This window comes from Geospiza fortis, unplaced genomic scaffold (assembly GCF_000277835.1).
Source record: "Geospiza fortis unplaced genomic scaffold, GeoFor_1.0 scaffold78, whole genome shotgun sequence".
Taxonomy (NCBI): Eukaryota; Metazoa; Chordata; class Aves; order Passeriformes; family Thraupidae; genus Geospiza; species Geospiza fortis.
The window spans coordinates 853305-874952 of NW_005054339.1; the positions used below are offsets into that span (position 1 = coordinate 853305).

Here is a 21648-nt window from a genome sequence, read left to right on the forward strand (position 1 = left end):
TTCAGCAGAATGATCACTGCTTTTTTTTAAAGTACCAGGTGACATAGCCTTTATTAAGTTATCAATAAAAAACATTTTTAAACCACACTGTCCTGAAAAATCTGTATCCACTTGCAAAGCACAAGTCATGAAGTTTCTGTGCTGTTTTCTGGAAGAGGAAACCCTGTGTTTAATGACAAACAGTTCTGAAGCAAAGCAAGGAAGAGCTAGTTTGACAAAGACTGTTAAAGCAGCAGACACAGCTGAGAACTGCTAATGTGCATGACAGGCTTCTGTGTTTGGTTAGGGGTTTTTGTTTCTCTTATTTTGGTCATGTCTGCCCCCAGTGAATTATTTTTCAACTTTAGACAATACTCATAAAGCTAAGGAAGAATGTTTGAGCCTGGCTGTAGAAATATAAGCACAAAGTCTATTGACAGACGTTAGTTATTCATGCAGCTGGGCTAATCCACCTGAAAGGTAACACAGCCCAAATGTTCTACCCTGGACGTCAGGCAAACTCCAACCCCAGCTGGATCTGTTGTGTTAAAAGCAAACAACAGGCAAATATCTGCTGTCACTTGAGTACATCAAACATTCTTTGAGTTCCAAAAAAACCCTGATTAGTAATTAGGACTGAACACTGTTTGCTGCATCAGTGGAGTTCCATTACATTTCAATCTCCTCATTTTCCAGAGATCTCATTATTCTGGGGAATACCCAAGTTAGTGAAAAGCCTTTGTTTGGACCCCCATTCATGACTGTCCCTCTCTTCACAGCTCCTCTCTACTCTGGCAATGTCCTCATTTATGTCCTCACTACAGTGAAAGTTGATTCACACTTCCTCAACTGCTTTGCTTTTCTTCCTTGGTGTTTACAGACATGTACAAGCTGCCTTTCCTCACAAATAGAAGCATTATTCCCACAATGCCTAAAGCTTTGCATCTAAACTCAATATATGAGAACCTCTTGTGGCACACCTGGAGTCAAGGAGAAGTTCTGTGCCCAGACCCTCTAGAGAGGCAGGAAGCATTTAATAGCAGAATGGTGATCCTTTCCAAACAGGTTATCATCTCAAAACCCCAGTGTCTTCCCCAAAAAGAACTGTGGTTCTCAAAAAAGAATCTGGAAATTTGGATTAGCTGCAGTGAACAGAGAATTTTAAAAGCTTAGAGCAGGAGCACTTGCTGTATGAGCATTGCTGACCTGTTTGCTCTAGCCCTGGCCCAAAGACTTGCCCAAAGCAGCAAATACAGGGGACACTGTGCACATGCAGAGGGGCCAGGGCCCAGAAAACAAAAAAAAAGTTACTCAGGGGAACACTGAGGACACAAAACTGTTCTTCAGCTTCAGTGGCCTGAACCACCTGAGGTACAGCTTTACCTACAGAAATGGAGGATCAAGCAGCTCTTGCAGGAGAATCAATTCCCTTGCACAGGTGTGTAAGTGTGACACATCCAGCTGGGATCTCAATTACAGCAGATCACCTTGCAGCTGCTGTGTCTGTACATCAGCCTGCAATAATTCATCTTTTCCCTATTTGATTGCTTTGGGTTATGCCTGGAACTGCTATGAGGTCATTAAGAACCAAAACTTATAATTGGCTTTATAGCCCACAACCTCTGCTGCTCTGTTACCACTATTTTCAAGCTCATTAGTAAATATACACATGTTGTTCTGAATCCTTTGACTCTTTAGTTTCTAGAAAGGCTTCCCACCTACTCCCTATTTTATTGTGGTTTTTGAAGAGCTCCCATAATGAGGCTACAACTACTCCTAGTACTGATGTCTCACTGCAGCCTTTTGAGTAATAAAATCTAATGCTTTTCCCATTATGCTTTCATCAAATCTCCCATGTCTGTAAAGTCATCCTTGGGCTTGCTCATCACAGCAATGAAGTAATAGTTCAAATGCTACTAATTAGCAAACCCATTTCTTACCACATTGCAAAAGTCAAGCCACTGTAACACCAGGTTTTATGTGGCTGCATGACTGCCCACATTCTGGGCTCTTCTCAAATGAACTCTTGGCTGTGCTGGGGCTGCCAAGCCAAGAAGCATCTCCAGCTGCTGCTCCAGAGGAGAGGAGCAGAGGAAGCACAGCAGGGCTGCAGCCAAGACAGTGCATGGACCAGCTGCTCTGTAAGGCCAGAGGGAAAATCCAACCAGGTCTGCACCTTCTCTGCTTCTCATTACAAAAGGATCACACAAACTCAAAAACATCAAGGTTGCAAAGTGGAAACTCATTTTTCCCAGGATTTGGATTGTTGGGAAGAAGAAATTTAATGCATTTAAAAAGAAACATCTCTATGCTGATTGTAAAAAAGGGATATTAACTGGCAGGGGTTGTGGGGAGTATCAGAGCAATCCTTCCAGATCCCCTTCTATCCACGTGCTTTTAACACCCCCCTATCACTGTAATGTCTGCTCCTGACAATGTTTTAGCATTTGCCTCCCCAAATCTGGCATTTACTGATAAATAAGACAACTCTGTTACAAATCTCACTCAAGGTAAGTGCCCATCCCAGTTGCACTTGATTGGGAGAGTTATGAGAAAAGAACAGCCAGTATTTTAGCTTGGAGCTGCTCTGTTTACCTGGCATTATAACATCAGGAAATCCCAGCTTCCTGGTGACAGAAACACCTCTGTTGAAGATCATGGGGTTTTCCCTTCGGATCTGCTCCATATCACCACGAAGAAGCTGAAGAGATATTATAAGTCCTGGGAAAAAAACCAAAGAGGTTCATTGTTTCTGACCTAAGAATTAGATTCTGTGTGTACAAAGCATGCAGGTAAACTAATGTTTTGCTCCTCAGTTAATTTAATACAAAATATAAACAATTCTTTTCTCCCTTGGAGTAACTGAAAATTGAAATGGAGGAAACAAAACTGTTATAAGGGATCAGTTAAGAACACAGAATTATATTAAAATACAACTCTTAACAGTCAGAATACTTAATTTTGCAGACATGTCCCAGATACACAAAGTACTCCCATTATTTCTTTTCCTCACATGCAGCAGGTTACAACACCTCTGGTCTGAGGGACCACCAAACATACAAAGCTCTGGAACATCTCTAAAGCACCTTTAATTTTGCTTTATATCATGAAAAAAATGTAAATCTCAAAGTATATCTTTTCCACTAATTTCTTTAACTGCTTCATAGAGGGCTGATGATGTTAATGAAATTCCCAGCAGTTCCTCAACATGTTCCAGAAGTGCCAACTGGCCAAACTGACTTCAGCAACCAGCTCTGTGGTTCAGTGGATCATCTGAACTAGGAATAATTCCACACTTAATCTCAGTCCAGCTGTTTTCTCTACCTGCTTTTAATTTACAACACAGGAGAGTGTACTGGTAAAATGATGAAGTTCAGCACTACCATATGAAAAAATACCAGGACTGAGCTCAGCCATTCAAGCCCAGTCTCACCTGCTGAGGACACACTACCAGCTCCTCATCTCCATGAGAATTACCTGCACAGAGCAATTTTCCACATTCTTTATCTCCTTCAGTGTCACTTGGTCAAGAGCTCTTTCTGTCCTCTCTGTTCACTGCCCAGAACAACACACACCAAACCAAACCCTGCCTTGGATGCACATTTTTGCACAAGCCAAAGTCAGGCTCTTTCCTAAACTCAGTATCTGGGCTTTGTGACCAATATTTAGTCACCATTTTCTCAGACAAGTTACCAGGGAAACAAAACCAGGAGTATCATGTACCCTCCCACCCACTTCCTGCCTTCTCCCCCTGAAATAATTTTCAAGTCTGTTGTTTGGCTTCAGTCAAATTTGGCAAATAAATAGATACCCAGATTACATGAAGATTGTATATATTTCATAAATACTGGGAGTTGGGATAAAAAAATGAAGATAAAGCCTTAAAATGAAGGAAAAGAGAGGCCAACCAGCCAGCTGGACAGTCAGCATGTATGTACTCAAAATCTGCCAAAACATGGACTTGCAACTGCCCAGCTGGGTAGGCAGGAGAGCACTGCAGGGCAAACACAGGCTCTGAAAGCATGGAAAACATCCAAGCCCTTTGAATACCATGTATGAGGGGGTCTGTGTGTACAGAAGGTTTCACAACACACAAGAGACATGTTCATTAGAAATGAGCCTGGACTATTTTTGCCACTTACAGGAAAACTTATTCATTTTATATCCTTGATTGCTATTAAAAAACAAACCAATGAAAATAAATTTTAAAAATTCCAGTATAAAAGGAGTGGAGTGGATCAAATTTGGAAGTTCAGACATGTTGCTCAAGTTTTCAAAGTTACAAAGAATTTAGGAAGATCTTTTAATAATGACTAGTGGATAACTTTAACTGTAACAGGAGGAACAACAGGGAATGAAACCAGCTTTACACACAGTAAAATTCCATATCTGTAAAATGTTTTATTTGCTTATTGTTGTGCTTAATCTTTTGTATGGGAGCGTGCACTGCATATTCCACTAGTGTCTCAATATGCAAACAAGCAAAATTAAGACAAATTCAGTACTTGGACATGAGCATGATTCAGGCACTTGGTAATGAATGCAGAACTGGCTGTAATGAAGCTGAACTGTACCCTATCAGCTGCTTCATTGGGAACAGGAGAGCAGTGATATCTCTGAATTAGCAGCTGCATACATCATTACATGAAGTAAACAGATAAGACAGGTTTTACTTTCCCTATTTATCTGTCATTAGCTACGAAAGGAAAACCTCACATCTCAGTGCATTTCTCTGCTACAAATAATCAGCAGTTTCCTAGAGGAGATGTTCAGCTGTGGCTCTGACAAACAAGTCCCAGAGATATTTACCATAGTTGGAGCTGGGGGCTGTGTATTTGGTGCTGGACTTGCGGATGATGTTTTCATGGATCTGGCACCATTCGTTTTCATTGGTACACCTAAAAGAAAAGAACACTAATTCAAGTTAAATGTTTTCACTGAACCATCTTAGAACACAACAGTCAGCTTTGCTGTAGAGATAATATGAAAGCTTGTAGGGTTCAGATGAATGAGAGAAATCCCACATAACTTTTTTTTTTAAAAATGTGGAAGGAAACAAAATATTCTCTAATAGTTATGTCCCTTCAATGGACACTTTGGAGCTGGTGGTGACTCTTCTGTCATAAAAGCCATTGTTCCACTCTTCACATTATGACAGAATGAAGAAAGCTCTGGACATTCTATCTGAATTGTCATGTAGAAAATGAGTGCTGCACTTCTGTTCAGGATCCAAAGCTCAGCATGCAGGAATTGAAGTGCCACTGAGACAGGAACCAAGGAAACCATCCTCACCCTCTGAGGCCACAGGCTACTGTCCCACAGGATGAGAGAGACCTCACACTGGGAAGAGGAAGGCAGACAACTGAAGTGGCCTTCTTTATCAAGATTTTAAATGGAAGATGAGCCATATAATCTTCTCCCATGTGAAAAAAATGGCACCTTTACCACAAACAGCGCTAGTGGTTAAAAAAGAAAGGCAAAGCAGTATGTTGCTCAAGTCTAACTGCATTTTATACACATCTGTGCTTTACTTAAATTACCATGGCAAGATTCAATGATACCCCACAAAGTCAGCAATTTTTAACTCAGCAGCAATAGTGAATCTCATTTCTCCTGAAAAGCAATTGGATTAAACCATTTAATTAAACTTCTGTCCTACTGACTCTTAAAGGTTATAAAAAAAAGTAAAGCTAATACTCCAAGCTTTCAGCTCCTAGGTGTTTTGAGAAATAAACCACTCTGTAAAACTTCTCCAAGGATATTACCATTTTTTCCCTTTTTTGCTTCCCCCCAAGAGTACATGTCAGCACAGCAAGGGTAAGACACACAGCAGCTCCTGTGAAGACAGTGGGGATGTTTTTGTTTGCTGCATGATGTAACTGAAGAACAGCATGGCAGAAGGAATTCAGGCTATCTACAAGCAGGAACTGGTAATTTCCTACAGCTTCAGTCTTGCAAAACCATGTGCTGCCAAGAATAATTAGGTAACCCCCAAAGCCTGTGATGGCACTATTACTGACACCCCCAAATGTTCCTAGAACAGCAAGAGGAACAGAGACAACTTGGAACAAATGAAACACAGAGAACATTCCACTCTACTGCCCACCTCCTGTAAGTACCGTGTCCCTTCTGGGAGGAGACACCAGATCCCACAAGGTCACACAGGGCAGATCAGCATGAAGTGACCTAGCAGAACTCCATAGGATGGTAAATTGACTGTATTTGCACCCCCCAAAACAATGCCTCAAAACAAAACCATAACAGCTAAGGCATTAATGGACAGGACACCCTGCCAATAATTGTGGGGTTGTGTGATAATTCAGCTCACTCATTAAGAAAAAATAAAAATTATCTTCACATTGTCAACACATTAGAAGTCATTTATCCTACTCTAAATAAGATTCTCCTAAAAGCAGAGAGAGAACCTACAGCACAAACTCTATACCATCCTCCCTCCTCACAGTTCCAACCAAATGTCTTAACTTGTGGTGATTTTTTAGTTGCTGTACCAGCCTATGCAGTGCAAGTTAAAAGAGGTTTCAGCCTCCAGTGACTTATGCCTGCAAATTATCCTGCAACCAAGTCATCCCAAAATCAACTTAAAGGCAACTTAAAGCCTTTTTAAAGTTTTGTACTGAGTGCCAGTGGAAGCTGCACTTTGCATTCCCTGAGTGCCAGGAAGGACCATCTTCTCCCAGCTTTGACAGGCTGGCCTGGAAACACTTGGAATGTGTCTTACTGTGCTCACATTTTACTTGTCCAAATACCAAGTGGATAAAAGAATCTATTTCTCTTTTAAATAAGAATTCACTCCTGAGCCATCCTTCAGCTTTGAGGCCGGCTGGTTGTGCAGCAAATGCACATTTGGAATGTTTTCCATCCCACAGCAGCTGGGGACAGCAATGGGATGAGAGCTCTTGTCCAGCTGGGCAAACAGCAACAATAGAACAGCAAAAGGGAAAGGCATTTAGGCATTAACAGAGAAGAATTTCAAGATCTAGGGCTGGAGAAAGAGGAAAAAAAAAAGACTGAAAGAAAATAGGACAGAAAAAAAACCCAGAAAAAGTGAATATGGAATAGAAATACGTGATGTTTTCAGGGGAATTGTAAGATGAACAGAAAGAGTAACGTTCAGTGAGCAAAAAATTTCAATAAAGATAAAAATTAATACAAAATATTAAGTTACTTCACAAAAAATGGACTGAGAATTTAGCTTTCATCTCACTTTTAAATTATTTTACATATATATTAAAAAGAATAGTAAAAGTATGCTTTTGCATAATGAGCTTATAACTACAGCTGTGGTACTCTATCCTCTTAGGGAGATTTTAACATGACTGTGGGATTAACAAAGAGAAAAATCTCAATTGTGAGAAAAAAATATTTTTCAGACATAAATCTTTAACAATAATAAGGCAAGCTGAGAAAGATTGGTGAAGTAAATTGATTTTTTTCCCCCTTCCCATAAGCATTCTCTTGTGGATTCAGCAGAAGTCTCCATTTACAGACCATGTATTTGTTTCAGCCTTTGTTAGGTTTTCAGTCTTTCAAATGTTTTCCAGCTTCTCCCTGTGAAAAGGCTTTTCTAGCTGCCTCATTTGTGGCAGCTGTAAGCTTTAACCACATAGTGTATAAAAGGAATGCTTTTTACTGCTCCTTGAAAAGTACAAATACACCTCTCTCCTTACTTCATCTTTATGATGTTTAGGAGTTGGCCTGAGGCATTTTCACAGTAATCAAAATAAGAGCAGCAGGTAAGAAAATCAGTTCAGGGCTGTTAAAGCACTCATATTCAACTTTAAACTTCCAAAGGACAAAACCCTGTCATTTCAATTGCAGCCAGTGAACAGGAAAAGGCAGGTTAGCTAAAGGAATGTGCAAAGAGAAGATGCAAGAGACAAATCTGTGACAACTCTGTGATGAAAGACCAACAGCTATCAAAGCTGCAAAGGGAATGAGCTGGTGCCCCTCAGATATATCCATGTTCCCCCCTGAATATTTCTGCTGGAGGTTTACACAGAACACTGCAAACAGCAGCAACATAAAAGAATGATGTACAAGGCTTACAGCAGCCCAGGAGAGTGATAACAGTGATAAAGAATTACAAACATCTGATTACTGAGCTGAATTCAGCCAGGGGCTCTCCCTGCCCACGTGAGGAACAGCTGGTGCAAATCTGCTGAGGAATTTGGGCAGAAACTGTTGGTGCTCTGGGTGCTGTGAAGGGAATCCACATTAACAGAACGCTGCAGATGAGCAGGAAGAAAAGGGAAGCTCTGTTGCATGAGGTTTTTATTCCATCACTGTACCAAGACTTTGAGTTGCTCTAAAGGGCTGTGTGACTCCACTTGTCACTGACAAAGTCCAGTGTTTCAACAAGGTTTTTCTGTTCTATTTTTGAGAAGCTAAAGAAGCATTAAATGGGTGACAAAACAGAAATCTAATAATCAGAATGTTCCGTTTCTGTAAACATTCAAAATGTTGCAGTTGCAATATATTAACACCATATCTACAAAGCCAACAGAACTATACAGCCAAAACCCACTGCTCTGAGATAAGCTGGAACTGAATGTGACAAAAGGCCAAGACTGGCCAGATTCTACTGACAGAGAGAAGAAAGAGGACCATTTTCTTCCCTATAATTTGACATTTTTGCTACAGTTTTCATAACTTTTGGCAAAAGAGTAATGAAAGAGCTGACTCTGAGAGACTTTTGTTTGGACTTAAGAGATTTCTAATGTATGAAGAGACACCCAATAATCTTCAGTGAACAGTAAGACATTTTTTCATTTAGTTTCCCTTGAAGGTCACATTTTCTGCTGCTGAATGCACGTCTCAAAGAATGACAAAGTTCCATAACCCACAAAATTATCTTATTACTCTCAACAGTGGCCACAGACCACAAAGCAGTGTCAGCTGTGCCTCAGCCCATCTGCAAAGCAGATCTTGCCAGTATTTATCCTCACTGACAAGGGATTTAAATATTCCCTGCAGTCTCCAGACAGTTTGTCTGTGGCCTCTTTATTACAACTGTGAGACCACATTTCATACTAAGAATGTTAGTTCAAAGTTCAAAATCACAAATAACTGAAGACAGATTCCTGCTCAAAAAACATTGATTTGTTTTGAGAATTTTGGTCACACACTGTTGACTTCAGTTGTTTTCTACTTCTTTTGTTGGTTACCATGAGTGGTAAGGAATAGCAGATGAGGCATGAGTTATTATTCCCTTCATCAGATGAAATGCAGCACATTTCTTTGGGTTTGAGCTCAGCAGATTTTAAATAATTCACATTAATAAAAGAGCAGCTTTGCAAGTCACATAGATTTGGGCAATATTCAATAACTTCTGAAGCATTTCACACACCTGAAACATCTGTGGATAATATTCATTAGTTTTTATGAGCTGCTGGAATAATAAAGAAGCAAAAAACTTCCTTCTAGGAGTTACTCACGTGTAAACTTTGAGCACAAAGTCCTTTTCCTCCTTGATTTCCGAGAGGGACTGGAGCACGTCCATGATGCTGAGCACGGCGCAGCCGTAGGGGCGCCGGTAGTGCAGGTGGGGGGGCCCTTTCTTGGAGTCATTGAGCAACATGCGGCCTGAAAGGAGGGACACTCAGACATCAGGGACGGACACGCAGCCACATCCTGCCTGCTGTGCTCATTACAGCCAGCACTTTCAGCTCCAGGCTGCAGGTGACACTCCTGCCTGGCTCTGGAGGTGCTTTTGCCCCAGCCCCATGTGCTGGGCTGTGCTGGTGACAGCCCAGGGATGCTGGGCAGGACTGGCACAGCACCAGGGCCGCCTCCTCTCTAGGAGCCTGGGGGACAGGTCTGGGAGGGGACACAGGCAGGACACCTGACCCACGCTGGCCAAGGGATGTCCCAAACCATGTGACCTCTGCTCAGCAGCACAAGGGAAAGGAGGAGTGGGGACATTGGTCACTGGGAGGTTTGGCTTTATATAGACTGAAGCCTGGCTTCCTGGGAAGTGACTGTACATTGATGGCTGATGGAAAGCAGAGAATGAATCTTTTGCTTTCCTTTGCTTCTGCTCATGGCCTTTGCTTTATCAGACTGCCTTTATCTTCACCCATGAATTTTCTTCCATCTTATTTACCCCCCAGCCCCATCCTGTTGATGAGGGGAGTGACAGAGAGGCTTGGAGGGCACCTGGTTTCAACCCACCACAGCTTTTCACTCAAACTTTTCAGACCCAGAGGTCCATTTGAACCTACACCTCAGTCAGCCAAAACCAGCCAAGGGCAAAGTGAAAAGCATTATGTCCAGCCAGCTTTGATTTGCAGCTCCATGACACATATTTGCATCCAGCTGGGCTGACTACAAATCATCTGTGGATGAGCCAAGAATATGGCTGTACTCATCAGTCTGACCCACAGAGATCCACTGTGCTCCTTCCTTAGAGTGCATTGTTTGCACAAATTCTCATGTTATTTAACTGCTTTAAGGGAATGTATTGTATATTGTATATAATACTTGTAATATTTTATATTGGTTGTTTATCATGGTTGGATGGATCCTTCTTGGAGCACAGGAAGGAGAATTCTGAGGTACAAAGCTGCTCAGTGATTAACAGCCTATTACTGAGGCAGTTTTTAAATAGAGCAAAAGATGCCAAGGCCAGAAAAATCACTGTGATAATCAAAGTGAACTTGTAACATTACACATAATAATTTGTCCAGCCCTTGCACCAAGGTTAATACAGCATCTTTCCACATGCTTCATTTATCACCTCAAGTGATAACAGAGCAATTCTGACGCGTAGGCTCTTATGACATGGGAAGTCAGATAATGCAACCCCGACCTCTCTGACACATTTGTGGCTCTGAAGGCTCACTGCCATTCCCAGCACAACACACAGAGCTCTGCTTAGAGCTGCTGTACTTCAGAAAAGGTGCCTGTGGCTGGTAATGGGTGTGAGCAGTGACTGGGCTGGCAACAGGCTTAAAAACCCTTTCCTTGCAAACACTGCCTGGCCATTCTTCAGTCACAGATGGTCGTGGTCCATTCGTGGTCTGAAACACACGAATGGCACTGCACTTCTCACTTGTTTGCAATAATACAGCTGAGGAAACTGTCTCTGCTGCTCCTACTATACACTGCTAATATTTCAGGACTAATATTTAAAATAAATTATACTTAACACAGGTAAAATATGTACTTGCACCACAGACTCCTACAGCAGCAAACAAATCTTGACATATATTTGTCTAACAGCCTCTGATTTACTTGATGTGAATGGTCAGACAGGCTGATGTCCTGCCCTGTAGCCCAGTTATACCACCAGTAAAAAGATCCCATTTGAAATTTTTAGACATTAAACAAAAAGCCTTTTTACTCCGTCCCTCTCCTGTAGATGTAGTGTTTAATCAAAAATTCAGTTTCAGACTCAGAAAAACAAAATCACTGCTTAACAGTCATCAGCAACTTTCTAACACTTAGCTCCATATGGTCTGAATGTCAATCAGTCTATGACTGAGTTTTCTAAATGTATAAATCATTATAAAGTCAGCGAATTAAAACATACATTTAAAAATACTCTAAGAGCTCTGTTTATTACATATATTTCAAGCACTAAATCATACTGTACCTATTCGGATTACATGGGCAACTATGTACAAATCCCTCTTCATGTCCTTGCTGCTGAGATCCTGAAAGATTAGAAAAAAGAGAGACATTCCAACATAAGTGCCTGCAACTATAAATGTGGATGAAAACTCTGAAATCCCATGTTACAGAAAAGCAGGACAAGACTTTTAAAAATGAGCTTCAAGAAAAACCAAACAACAGGAAAAGGAGAACCTAGAGAAGAGCAAAGGAAAGGTGAAGTTAATGAAGACAAGTAAGTGTTATAGACTCTGAGAAAAATTTAAAAATAAATACACATAGGATACTTTTCAATAACTCATTACTGCAGAATTTTACATTCACATGTCAGAAGCTGTCTTGATTGCAATTTCCTTGGTATCTTGTACTTTTCACTGATAACTCATAAACAACCAGCAACTTCTGAGACATTCCTCCTGCATTTTTAAATTTTTTTTTTAGTTACAGGAAAGGTCTAAGAAACATTTCTTACTAAAAACCAGTTTTCCCTATGCCACTCACCTCCCAGACAAGACCTGAAACAGATACTGTGTACTGGGAGAATATTCATCCCTATTTTAGACAAATGCAAAAAGGCTCCTTGTGCTCTGCAGTGACAGCTGCTGCCTCTTTCTCTACTGAGTGCTGCCATCTCACTGTCAGGTACTACTTACACAAAAATTAGCTGCAACAGTCTCTGATTCTGATAAAATCTCGTGGTTTTCTTTAGAGAAGCTCCTCAACTACGTGGTATTATAACCACTGTGAAAGGAAATAATGCTATTTTTGTATAAAGAGGGGAAGAAATTTAAACTGTGGACATTTATGATCTGTCATCCCTAATCTGAACCAATTTAGAATTAAAACCTGCATTTTGCTGAAAGCTAAAACACGAACCTTAAATCACACAGGGAATGTTTTTTCTCATGTGACTTGAGAACCCAAACCTCAAGCAATGAGACTATGATGGAAATGCAACTCCAGACTATGGTGCCACATAGCACAACAAAAGCTGGCACAGTGACTCAGAACTAGGCAGAAAGGGAATTTATCCTAAGGAGAAGTTTCAATCCCTTCCCAATTGTGTTACATTGCTGAATTACAGCAGGCAAGTAATAAATTCATGGCTGTACCTCCTTGCTCTCTAAAAGCGGCTCTGCATTTCCCAGGGCAGCATACACAGGGAGCTGCAGAGCCACTGTCTGGGATGCTGCTAACCAGCAGATCTGTCTCTCCAGAGTCAGAAAATGAAGCTACATAAACCATCCTTAGCATTTCCTCCTCAGGCTTGATTTTGCTGCTGCACCAAGAAGGGAACACACTTTCTAGGCTTTCTCCATCACCCAACATACCAGGGTAACATATGGCAGCCTTTATCTTGCATGTCTTGGAGACATGAAGTTCCACACTAAAAGGGATTTGACATAGTTTTAATCTCAGAAATGCCTGACAAGACATTTCAAAAAGCAAAAAAACTTGGAGGTAATACTTAATGCTCTAGAGAGCAATAGATTCCTGAAAATATCTGTGCTTTGACAAGGGGAATTTTATTATACCATCAGATTACCAGTTGTAATTAACAGCAATTTAAAGAACTATTTTTTCAAAGGGCAGCTGTCAAAACATCAGAAAACGGCAGGGCATGAACATATTGATGGGTTCACACTTCAGCTGCTTTTCCAATTTCACAAATAAAGTGTCACAGGCAAAAGACAAAAAATGTGGGCCCAGATGGCCTTGCATTTCAGTTTGTACAGCACAGGCTTTTCATAAGGCAAGAAATTCTTACTATGACATGGACCAAACAATCAAAAGCCCCAGCCCCTGGGAGGAAGTTTTCAGATGATTCCTCTGCAGAGAATCCGTGTATATGTCCAGGATGAGGAGAGGACAAAACACATTTACTGGTTACTCTTAGGACTGCATCCGGGGTGAGTATTTGTGGGTATCTCCCACATCCTTCTGAGCTTCCTAAATGACACTGACTGATGCACAACATAATTCCATTATAATTCTAACTGAATGGCTTTTTAGAAAATCACCCCTAAATTTTCTCACCTGTATTGGGTATGGAAGAGAGTTACTCTACAATAATGGTTAGTTCTTTACAATGCTGGTTTCTAGAAGGGTTTGCTTGTGTGTTAAAAAACCCAAACATCATCACAACAACCCCCAAACCACTGGAATCAAGGATACCTGTCTGCCAGTAACAAGTTACTTAATTCAGCTGCCAACCTCAGAGGCCACAGAGAATAAGGTATTTAACAAAAATAACAACCTTATATAGTGTAGTTACATTTTAATTCAGAACCAGGAATGTTTCTAACATGTGCACAGGCTGAGGTTTGCTTGAGTGAGCTTTGATCTCCAGAGCAAGCAGTTTCTCACCTTTGCTGTGATACGACAGCAGATGTAAAACCCAAGCCTGGGTAATTTTGATATCTTACACAAGGAGACAGCTGAACCCTTAGAAGTAACAGAGATAGCAGGAAAAGACAGGGATCCCTTGAATTATCTAAGATATGATATTGTGGTGTGGTGAGGTAGGGCAAGGAAATAAAGAAATAGATTTAAAGTCAAGATGAACACAAGCCTGGGAGAAGACCTGACAATCACAGAACTATCTTATCTTAGAAACATTTCATAATTAAGTAATTATCATAAGATAGAACCAGATAAAATGGTTATTCAAAAAAGCAAATACTTATTGCTCTTTTACTACACACTTTGGAAAGGTTTTTGAACACATTGATGAAAAATACTGTTTTAGAAGTGTGAGATCTTTTGCACAGATAATTTTCCAGTTATAATTTCTGTTATGTAGACTATGCATTCATTATAATTTTTGTTATGTAGAATACATATTCTATAGCAGAACACTGAGAGTCTAAGCACCTCCACCAGCCAGTGATGGAGTCTGAGCACTGTGGAGAGCTGAGACTGCAGCAGCTTTGATATTTTTGCATAGTAATAGGAAAGGGAGCTCAGAAGGTATCTCTGGTCAGGGCTGGAGCTGCACTGGTGAATCCTGCAATCCCAGGGCTCTTGGACTACACCGGCCCTACTCAGAATGTGCAGCAGGTCTCTCCTGGAACTGTGTTATGGCCCTGGCTGTAATTCATCATTATTTTTTAAAGGCTGTAAAGGCTGGTTTGCAGATCACCAGAGCAAAACTGTTTCACACTGTTCACCACACAGGGAGAAACAGGACGCTGGTTCCATGACCCCAAGTCGTGTGGCATGGGTGAGGGTGGGGAAGTTGGATGCTGAAAATCTTTTTCAAATTGATGAACCTCAGAGGCCAGAAAGTGCCAAAGTTGATACAAAGCCTGTGCTGCCTTTTGAGATTATTCCTTAGGGCAGCTCCTAAAGCTGCACTCCTGTCTTTCACCTGACTCAGACATTAGTGCTGAACCTTAACCCCTGCCCACCTTCTCTCAGCAGGGCCAGACTCTGAGTTTGAGTTACCATCTCTAGGGTGACACTGTCACCTTGCTGATGTTTATTCAGCTTTAGGCACCTCACTGATGGTACCAAAACCAGAACTGCTACTGATGTCAGCATCCAGGTCAGTGCTACTTTTGGACTGCAGCTCTCAGATCCAGATGGAGACAGAACAGAGCATTCTTACACCTGGATTTATTCTGTTCCCCAAGTGGAGGAATCCTGCTGCCTTCTTAAGGGAGAGAAGAGAACAGTGCTGGGGACCATGCCTGGCTCAGTGTCCAGCCCTGCCTGACCTCAGAGAGTGCCACTGCCAGAACCAAAGCTCTGCCATCTTTCTTCTTCACTGCAGGTAAAAATACTTCTGCTACAGAGCTTCCAGCATGTGCACTAACTAAAGGTGACTCACGATGGAAGGTGTTTATCACACTTGGGATCTGAGATTCCTTACAGTTATTCTGTGAGGAGCTGTTAAGTTTCAGTGTCTCTAGATTTTCATATTCTTTCTGAGAAGAAGTAGTAGATAAAATGATGGTCTGACACCTGATTCTGAGGGAATTTTGAACACAACTTAAGACCAGCACAGAAGCGATTTCTTACAAGGGCACATAGGGACAGGACAAGGGAAAAGCACTTGTCTGATTTTCGTTCAGAAAAAAGTGCCTTGTTTTATGTTCAGGCCATCACGGCCTTTTCCTATGCTCAGTTATCAAAGAGCACAGCACATCCAATGAAAATATTCAAAATTTCACACTATCTGCAGGAACAAATGCAAGTACTTCAGAATATTCACTTAGCCATAAAAAAATTTAGAAGTACATTCACTTTCTATGTTAATGCTTAGTCAAAAACTTAGAAATTATTTCTCGTTTACTGATTATATTGGAGAGGAAGAACTGGGTTTCCTTCCCCTCAGAAAACCTCCAGCCCCACTGCTGTGAGGGGAGAAGAAAGGGAACAGGCACGTACTGTGAAAAGTGCACACATTCGATCGATCTTCTCCGGGTTCCTGGGGCCTCCGTTCTTGTTTAACCTCACCATGAACCTCTCACTGAAAAACAAACAATGGTAAAAAACCAATCAGCTTTTCCTGTACATACTTCAACAGAAAAATACAGGTAGATTTGGGTATCCTTAAAAAAATGCAGTGGTTGTTATAATTCCAAAGTCTATAAAACAGTATTCACTGTCTATACAAAATTACATGGAATAGCACAGATTTCTAATAGTAAGTAGTCTGCATGTGAAAACATTGTCTTGATGCATATTCATGATGCAATAACATTAAAATAATGTGAACATAAGAAGTACAGAACCTGTACACATTACAACTCCTCCAGGCAAAGGCTAAGGCAAACTTGCTGAGAAGTACACTGCCTTTGGTAAATCTGAGTTCATTAAAATCCACTCAAAACTAGAAGTTACAAGAATACCAATTAAGCAATCTCCTTCAACATACAGCATTTCTAGAAGCAAGGCATTAATTCAAATACATTAAGGTTCAATTTATACAACTCTTACCAATCAAATTAAGCAGCCCTTTGATGAATAAAACCAGCACATTTAGCCAGACTGCAAAATGAACAATACTCACAATGCATGGTAAGACATAGGCATTCCTTCTTAAGACAGAGAATTTATGTGTAAAAGTAAGTTTGATGAGCAATTTTTTTCTCTAGTATGGAACAGCCCCCTAAGTATTGACCACAATTTTCTTCCTAGATTTTCACAGAAATAAAGGAGAGAGCACCCCATTAAATCTTCTAATAATCACAGATCCTTTCAATCCTATCCCGTACAACTGCATCAACTCCAGTAACCTTCATTTGATACATTTGCCAGCATATTATCCACCCCTGGCCTGAAGAAAATGAAAGCACAGTGTTCACACTACCTCCTTTGGCAGCTTGCTCCAAGGGCCACTGATCCCTGCTGTTAAAGCACATGGACCATGGGAAATGCCTGATTTCAGTGCACAGCCACTGCTTTTTATCACCCTTCTGCATTAAAGAGCCCTTTAGAGAAACTCATTTTTTGCAGGGCAGGGATAGCAGTGATATCCCCACACACAAATAAGCAATTTAACACTGTTTAAAAATCCAAGAGAAAGTGCTGGAATCATTTTGTAGAACTCACCCACAGTGAAAATTTTCCACAGCATTTCAGGAACAGTTCTAAAGCTGTAAGATTGTAACAGTCTGGTACTGAGACCACTTGCACCATGAATACACACACATCTGGGGGTTCCACAAAGGTGAAGCCAAGCTCCTGCACAGTGTATCTGTGATTTATCAGACATCACCTCTTGGCCCTTCCACACAGCTTTATGCTGTGAGCTCATGTGACCTTCCATTATAAACACTGATATATTTTCAGAATTATTACTTTTCTTGAAATGGTCCTTAATTCTCAAGCATGACCCATACATCTCATTATACATCTTGGCATGATAATTTATGCAGTAAATGATGCTCAGCAATCCAGATCATCCCTCTCTGACTGTTTCACTCTCCCTGTCACTCACTATTACTCCAATCTCCATGTATCCCACAACCCCATTCAGTTATAATTTTAATTAAATTGCTACCAGTGCTTATAACCTCAGAGACTGCTGAAATGCCACAAAGAAATCCATAAGAAACAGATATTTCACAATCCTTTTCAGATGTCAGTAAGTTAAGAACATTTTACCAAATGCTTTAATGACATGGTAAAATCCATTCTTTCAGTAATTTTGTGATGTGTTAAGTGGAGAGCAGGACAATACTAGACCTTCACAATATTACACTGACAGTCACATTACAACAACATTACATCTTCACAGCTACCTCTATCTACCTAACACATAAATCAGTGTTACATATTGTACTTTAAATTTCCGGTAAGATGCAGTCTTGAACTTTCAAAACAGGGTTTTTTTAGGTTTTTTTAAATTATTATTTCAGCTGTAATGGGCACTTCATTTTCACACAGGAGCTGAATGCAATACTGTGTGCCACAAAATCCTGTGCAGACTGTCCCTCGGGCAATGGCAGGGAAGGGGCTGCCAAGTCTTTGAGCTGAGCTGCCTGTATGGATTTCATTCATTAACAAAAGATTGCTTAGTGTGCTTTTAAAGCACCCAAAGTGGGATATCCTGGAGATTCACTTGATGGTCTCTTGCAAGGTTTTCCTCCATTAATAAGTGGAATTCTTTTAAAATTTGCAATTCATCTTTTCCTTGTTAAAGCCATGGAGAAAATCTGATTCCTGCCCCCCTGTTCCAGTGCTTTTCAAGAAAGGAAGCAGCCACCACCCCTCTCACCTGCCTATTGATCACCTGTTACGTTAGTCCAGCACCACCGCAGTAACAACCTTTACATTCCCCTTCCCTTAATTTAGAGTCCTCTTGAATTTGTGTGAATAAATAATTAAAGGGACTTTGAGTCAACTGCAGCATTTGAGAACTGTGGAACAGGAAGAGGCATTTGCCCAAAGGAGATCCAAGGACAGGAGGCAGAGTGACAAGGCAGCAGTGCCAAGAGGCCACCCCAAAGGACCAAGCCAGCTCCAGCTCTCCCTCTTTTCCTTTCACATCACTTCTCCTAAACTTGTGGGTTTGTTTCTCATCTCCAGCATTCCTCTAATCTTTGATATTACCACTGATCAAGAACAGTTTACTTCTACTCTACTGTTCTGTTATTATTCTAGGGTGTCAGTGGTGCTGATGCTGTCAGGGTTGCTGGAACAAGACTGGAACCTTTTTTACACTGGTGACCCACATTATGAACTAGTTAGTCAGCTGCTTCCCATTTTACAACTGCAAATTTATTTCTATGTCAAAGCAAACCTGGAAGAATAACCCTGTTTCCAATGACCTGAAAATCCACTGCCTTCATCTATCATTGCAGGTCTGCTTTTAGACAAAAATACACACATTTAGGGTCAAGAAACTTAATGGGAATTCAGTATCTTAATTTCTTCTTTTAAGAGCTACGTCCTTGGAAAAAGTTGAGTCTCCAGTGTGTCTTTTCCTCACTTTTACTCTCTGCACAAGGACGAGAGCAGGCACAGAATTCAGGCAACAATAATCCGGTTTAGTAAGACTGAAATATCAAATCTGAATAAACTCCATGTGAAAATTAATTAAAAACCCAGTAGTTATAACTGCCAAATGTAGTGGAAATGAAGCATGGGAGGTACTGAGATGCAATATGACTGCTCGATCGTACTGCTGCCCAAAGCCAAAAAAACCTACAAAACACTCACAACTAAAACCAACAACCCAATAAAAGTTTTCAACTATTCTGAATATACACCAAAATCAGTTCTTTTGCATAAAATTGGAGATAAATTCATCAAAACTGAGAAAAAAATTAACATTTTACCCTGCTGAGCTCAGACCCAAGAGGTGCCACATCAGAAGCAGTATCTTAAACAAAAGCTTATTTATTCCTCTTCCTCCTATGTGCTACAAGTAAGCTCCAATTACTCTAATTGCAGCATCTCCTCCTGTGCTAATTCACATCATAGTGAAACCACCTCTTGTGCAGCACTAAGCCAGGGTTTACAATCATTCTCATGATTAGTAATTGCTACAGCTACTCAAATATAAGAACCACTGCTCTGACAAGCAAAGTCAAACAGCTTCTTGTTCCTTCACTTGAAAAGGAGGAAAAATGAAAGGAGAGTAGTGTCTCACTTCTTGGCTTCCCCAAAGTGACTGAAAAGCAGAGCCATACTGAACTCTGCAGAAAGGAAGGAAGCCATCACTGGGTTGGGATGTTACATTTTCAGCATGAAAAAGGGGGCAAAAAGGGACAAAATTTCCTGTTGGTGAGTAGGAATGGCACTGTACCCTCAGGGAGTTTTTGTTGTTGAGGTTTGTTTGGGACATTCTTCACATAATGTGTGAAGATGACAACAAAAGGAAAGGGCTGGCAAAGAGCTTGGGCTGGACTGGTGAGCCCCTTGTATTCATTCATGGGCACATTTCATTACTGGGGGCGTTTCAAGGCAAAAGTCCTGACTGAGCATCAATTTGGGAATACAGGTACAGCATTAATAGATGCATAATGCCAAAGTATGGACCCCCTGCAATAAGATGACAACACCAGTCTTCAATTCAATTTTCTGTTTGAATTGGAGACTGGTGTTGTCATCTAATTGCAGGGGTTCCATACTGTTGTCTCCTTAGCACAAAAGTTCCATACCTTTTTGGTGTTTCTCATGGGCAGCTCATCAGAGCACTGACTCTTTCTTCTTCACAAAGCAGCCAACTGACTCCAGTCCCCTTCTCCACCAGCCATCCCACTCTTTTATAGCATCTTCTTCTCATTGGTTACAGCTGTGGCCTGATAAAGTCAGGCCTGTTCCTCATCTTTGATAATTGGCCCAGCTGCAACTCCTTAGGGGTAAGATTACCTTCTACACCATCTTTATTTTCTTATATTCTATCCCCCTACAGACTGGTGATAAAGAACACAGACTAAAAAAATTAATTCTTTAACAAAGAATAGGAGATTGGTTTTCTGAAGCAGGGACAGCAGCACATTAGGGCTTCAATTTCCTTAGGCAGAAACCTCACGTCTTATACCCTTCCCTTGCCTTAAACAATGGACCAGCAGCTATTTCTCCCAGAAACAAAACCTTCTTCACCCTCTCCATTCCAATGTGCCACTGAAAGGGAAAAGGTACAAATATACAAATGCTCCCTATTTTTTCTTATTTTCCTCAGTGCTTCTTATTTCCAGAGAAAACCGGGGGAACACTGAAAACCCCCAATATTATCAAAAATGCCTCAGTCCTTTCTCAAAAACTGTATTTAATTGGGTTTTCAGAATTTAGCATGTTGCCAACCCCTTCTAAGAACAGAGGTTATTTTAAAAATACCTATTGGTCCATGACACATGTAGAAGTGCTCAGGGAAGGGGTAATGAACTAGTGGGAAGGATCATATAATAACTTGTATTTTAGACTTTGATCTTCTCTTGGTGTCTCCTCAGGTTTCTTTCTGACACTTTTAGTATCATGTAAAACCTTGCCTGCATGCAAAATACAAACTCAGGAGCAAAAATCTGGCAATGCTGCCACAGAAGCCAGAAGTTTGCAGGAATAAGCTACAAAGCCACTTGCCTAGCGAGGACAGTTCATCTCCCTTCAGTCCTACTGGTTAAAAAACAAATGATAAGCATGATATTATTTCATTTTTCCTCTGCCCTCCTCCCTGAAAAATCTCTAGTCTTTTCTTTTAAGAATGTTAACATGCCTGACAATAATTCTAGACTAACATTTGAGCTGGCATATGAGCACCATAAACATTTGAAGATGCTACTGTAAAAGCACCGTATTTTGTCCCAGATAAGTCTCAAGAACAAGCTCCACACAGGCCATCCAGGAGAGAGCTTGGGATGAGCTGGTCACTCCACGGCAATTAAACCTTGCCAACAGTTCCCTTCAAAATATCCCAGTCTTGGTGCACACACCACATGTCAGGAAGTTTACCTCAACAGTGCCATCAAACACTGCACTCTTCCTGCCCCTGTGTGTACGAGCTCTACAAGGACAATATGTTGACCAGATGAATGGAATTATGTTAGGAATTACTGGTATAGGATCAAAGCTTTTTCTTAAAGC

General features: G+C 40.8%; 1 protein-coding gene across 1 annotated transcript in view; it reads right to left on the reverse strand.

Annotated features, from left to right (window-relative positions):
- Nucleotides 1–21648, reverse strand: part of DOCK3 (dedicator of cytokinesis 3) — a 165776-nt gene that overhangs the window by 75416 nt on the left and 68712 nt on the right. Inside the window, exons 9-13 of the mRNA XM_031058228.1 lie at nucleotides 16003–16084; nucleotides 11594–11654; nucleotides 9435–9582; nucleotides 4789–4877; nucleotides 2575–2700 (exon numbers count right to left, since the gene is read on the reverse strand). Of these exons, the coding sequence (XP_030914088.1) occupies nucleotides 2575–2700; nucleotides 4789–4877; nucleotides 9435–9582; nucleotides 11594–11654; nucleotides 16003–16084 (506 nt within the window). The remainder of the gene's footprint in view (nucleotides 1–2574; nucleotides 2701–4788; nucleotides 4878–9434; nucleotides 9583–11593; nucleotides 11655–16002; nucleotides 16085–21648) is intronic.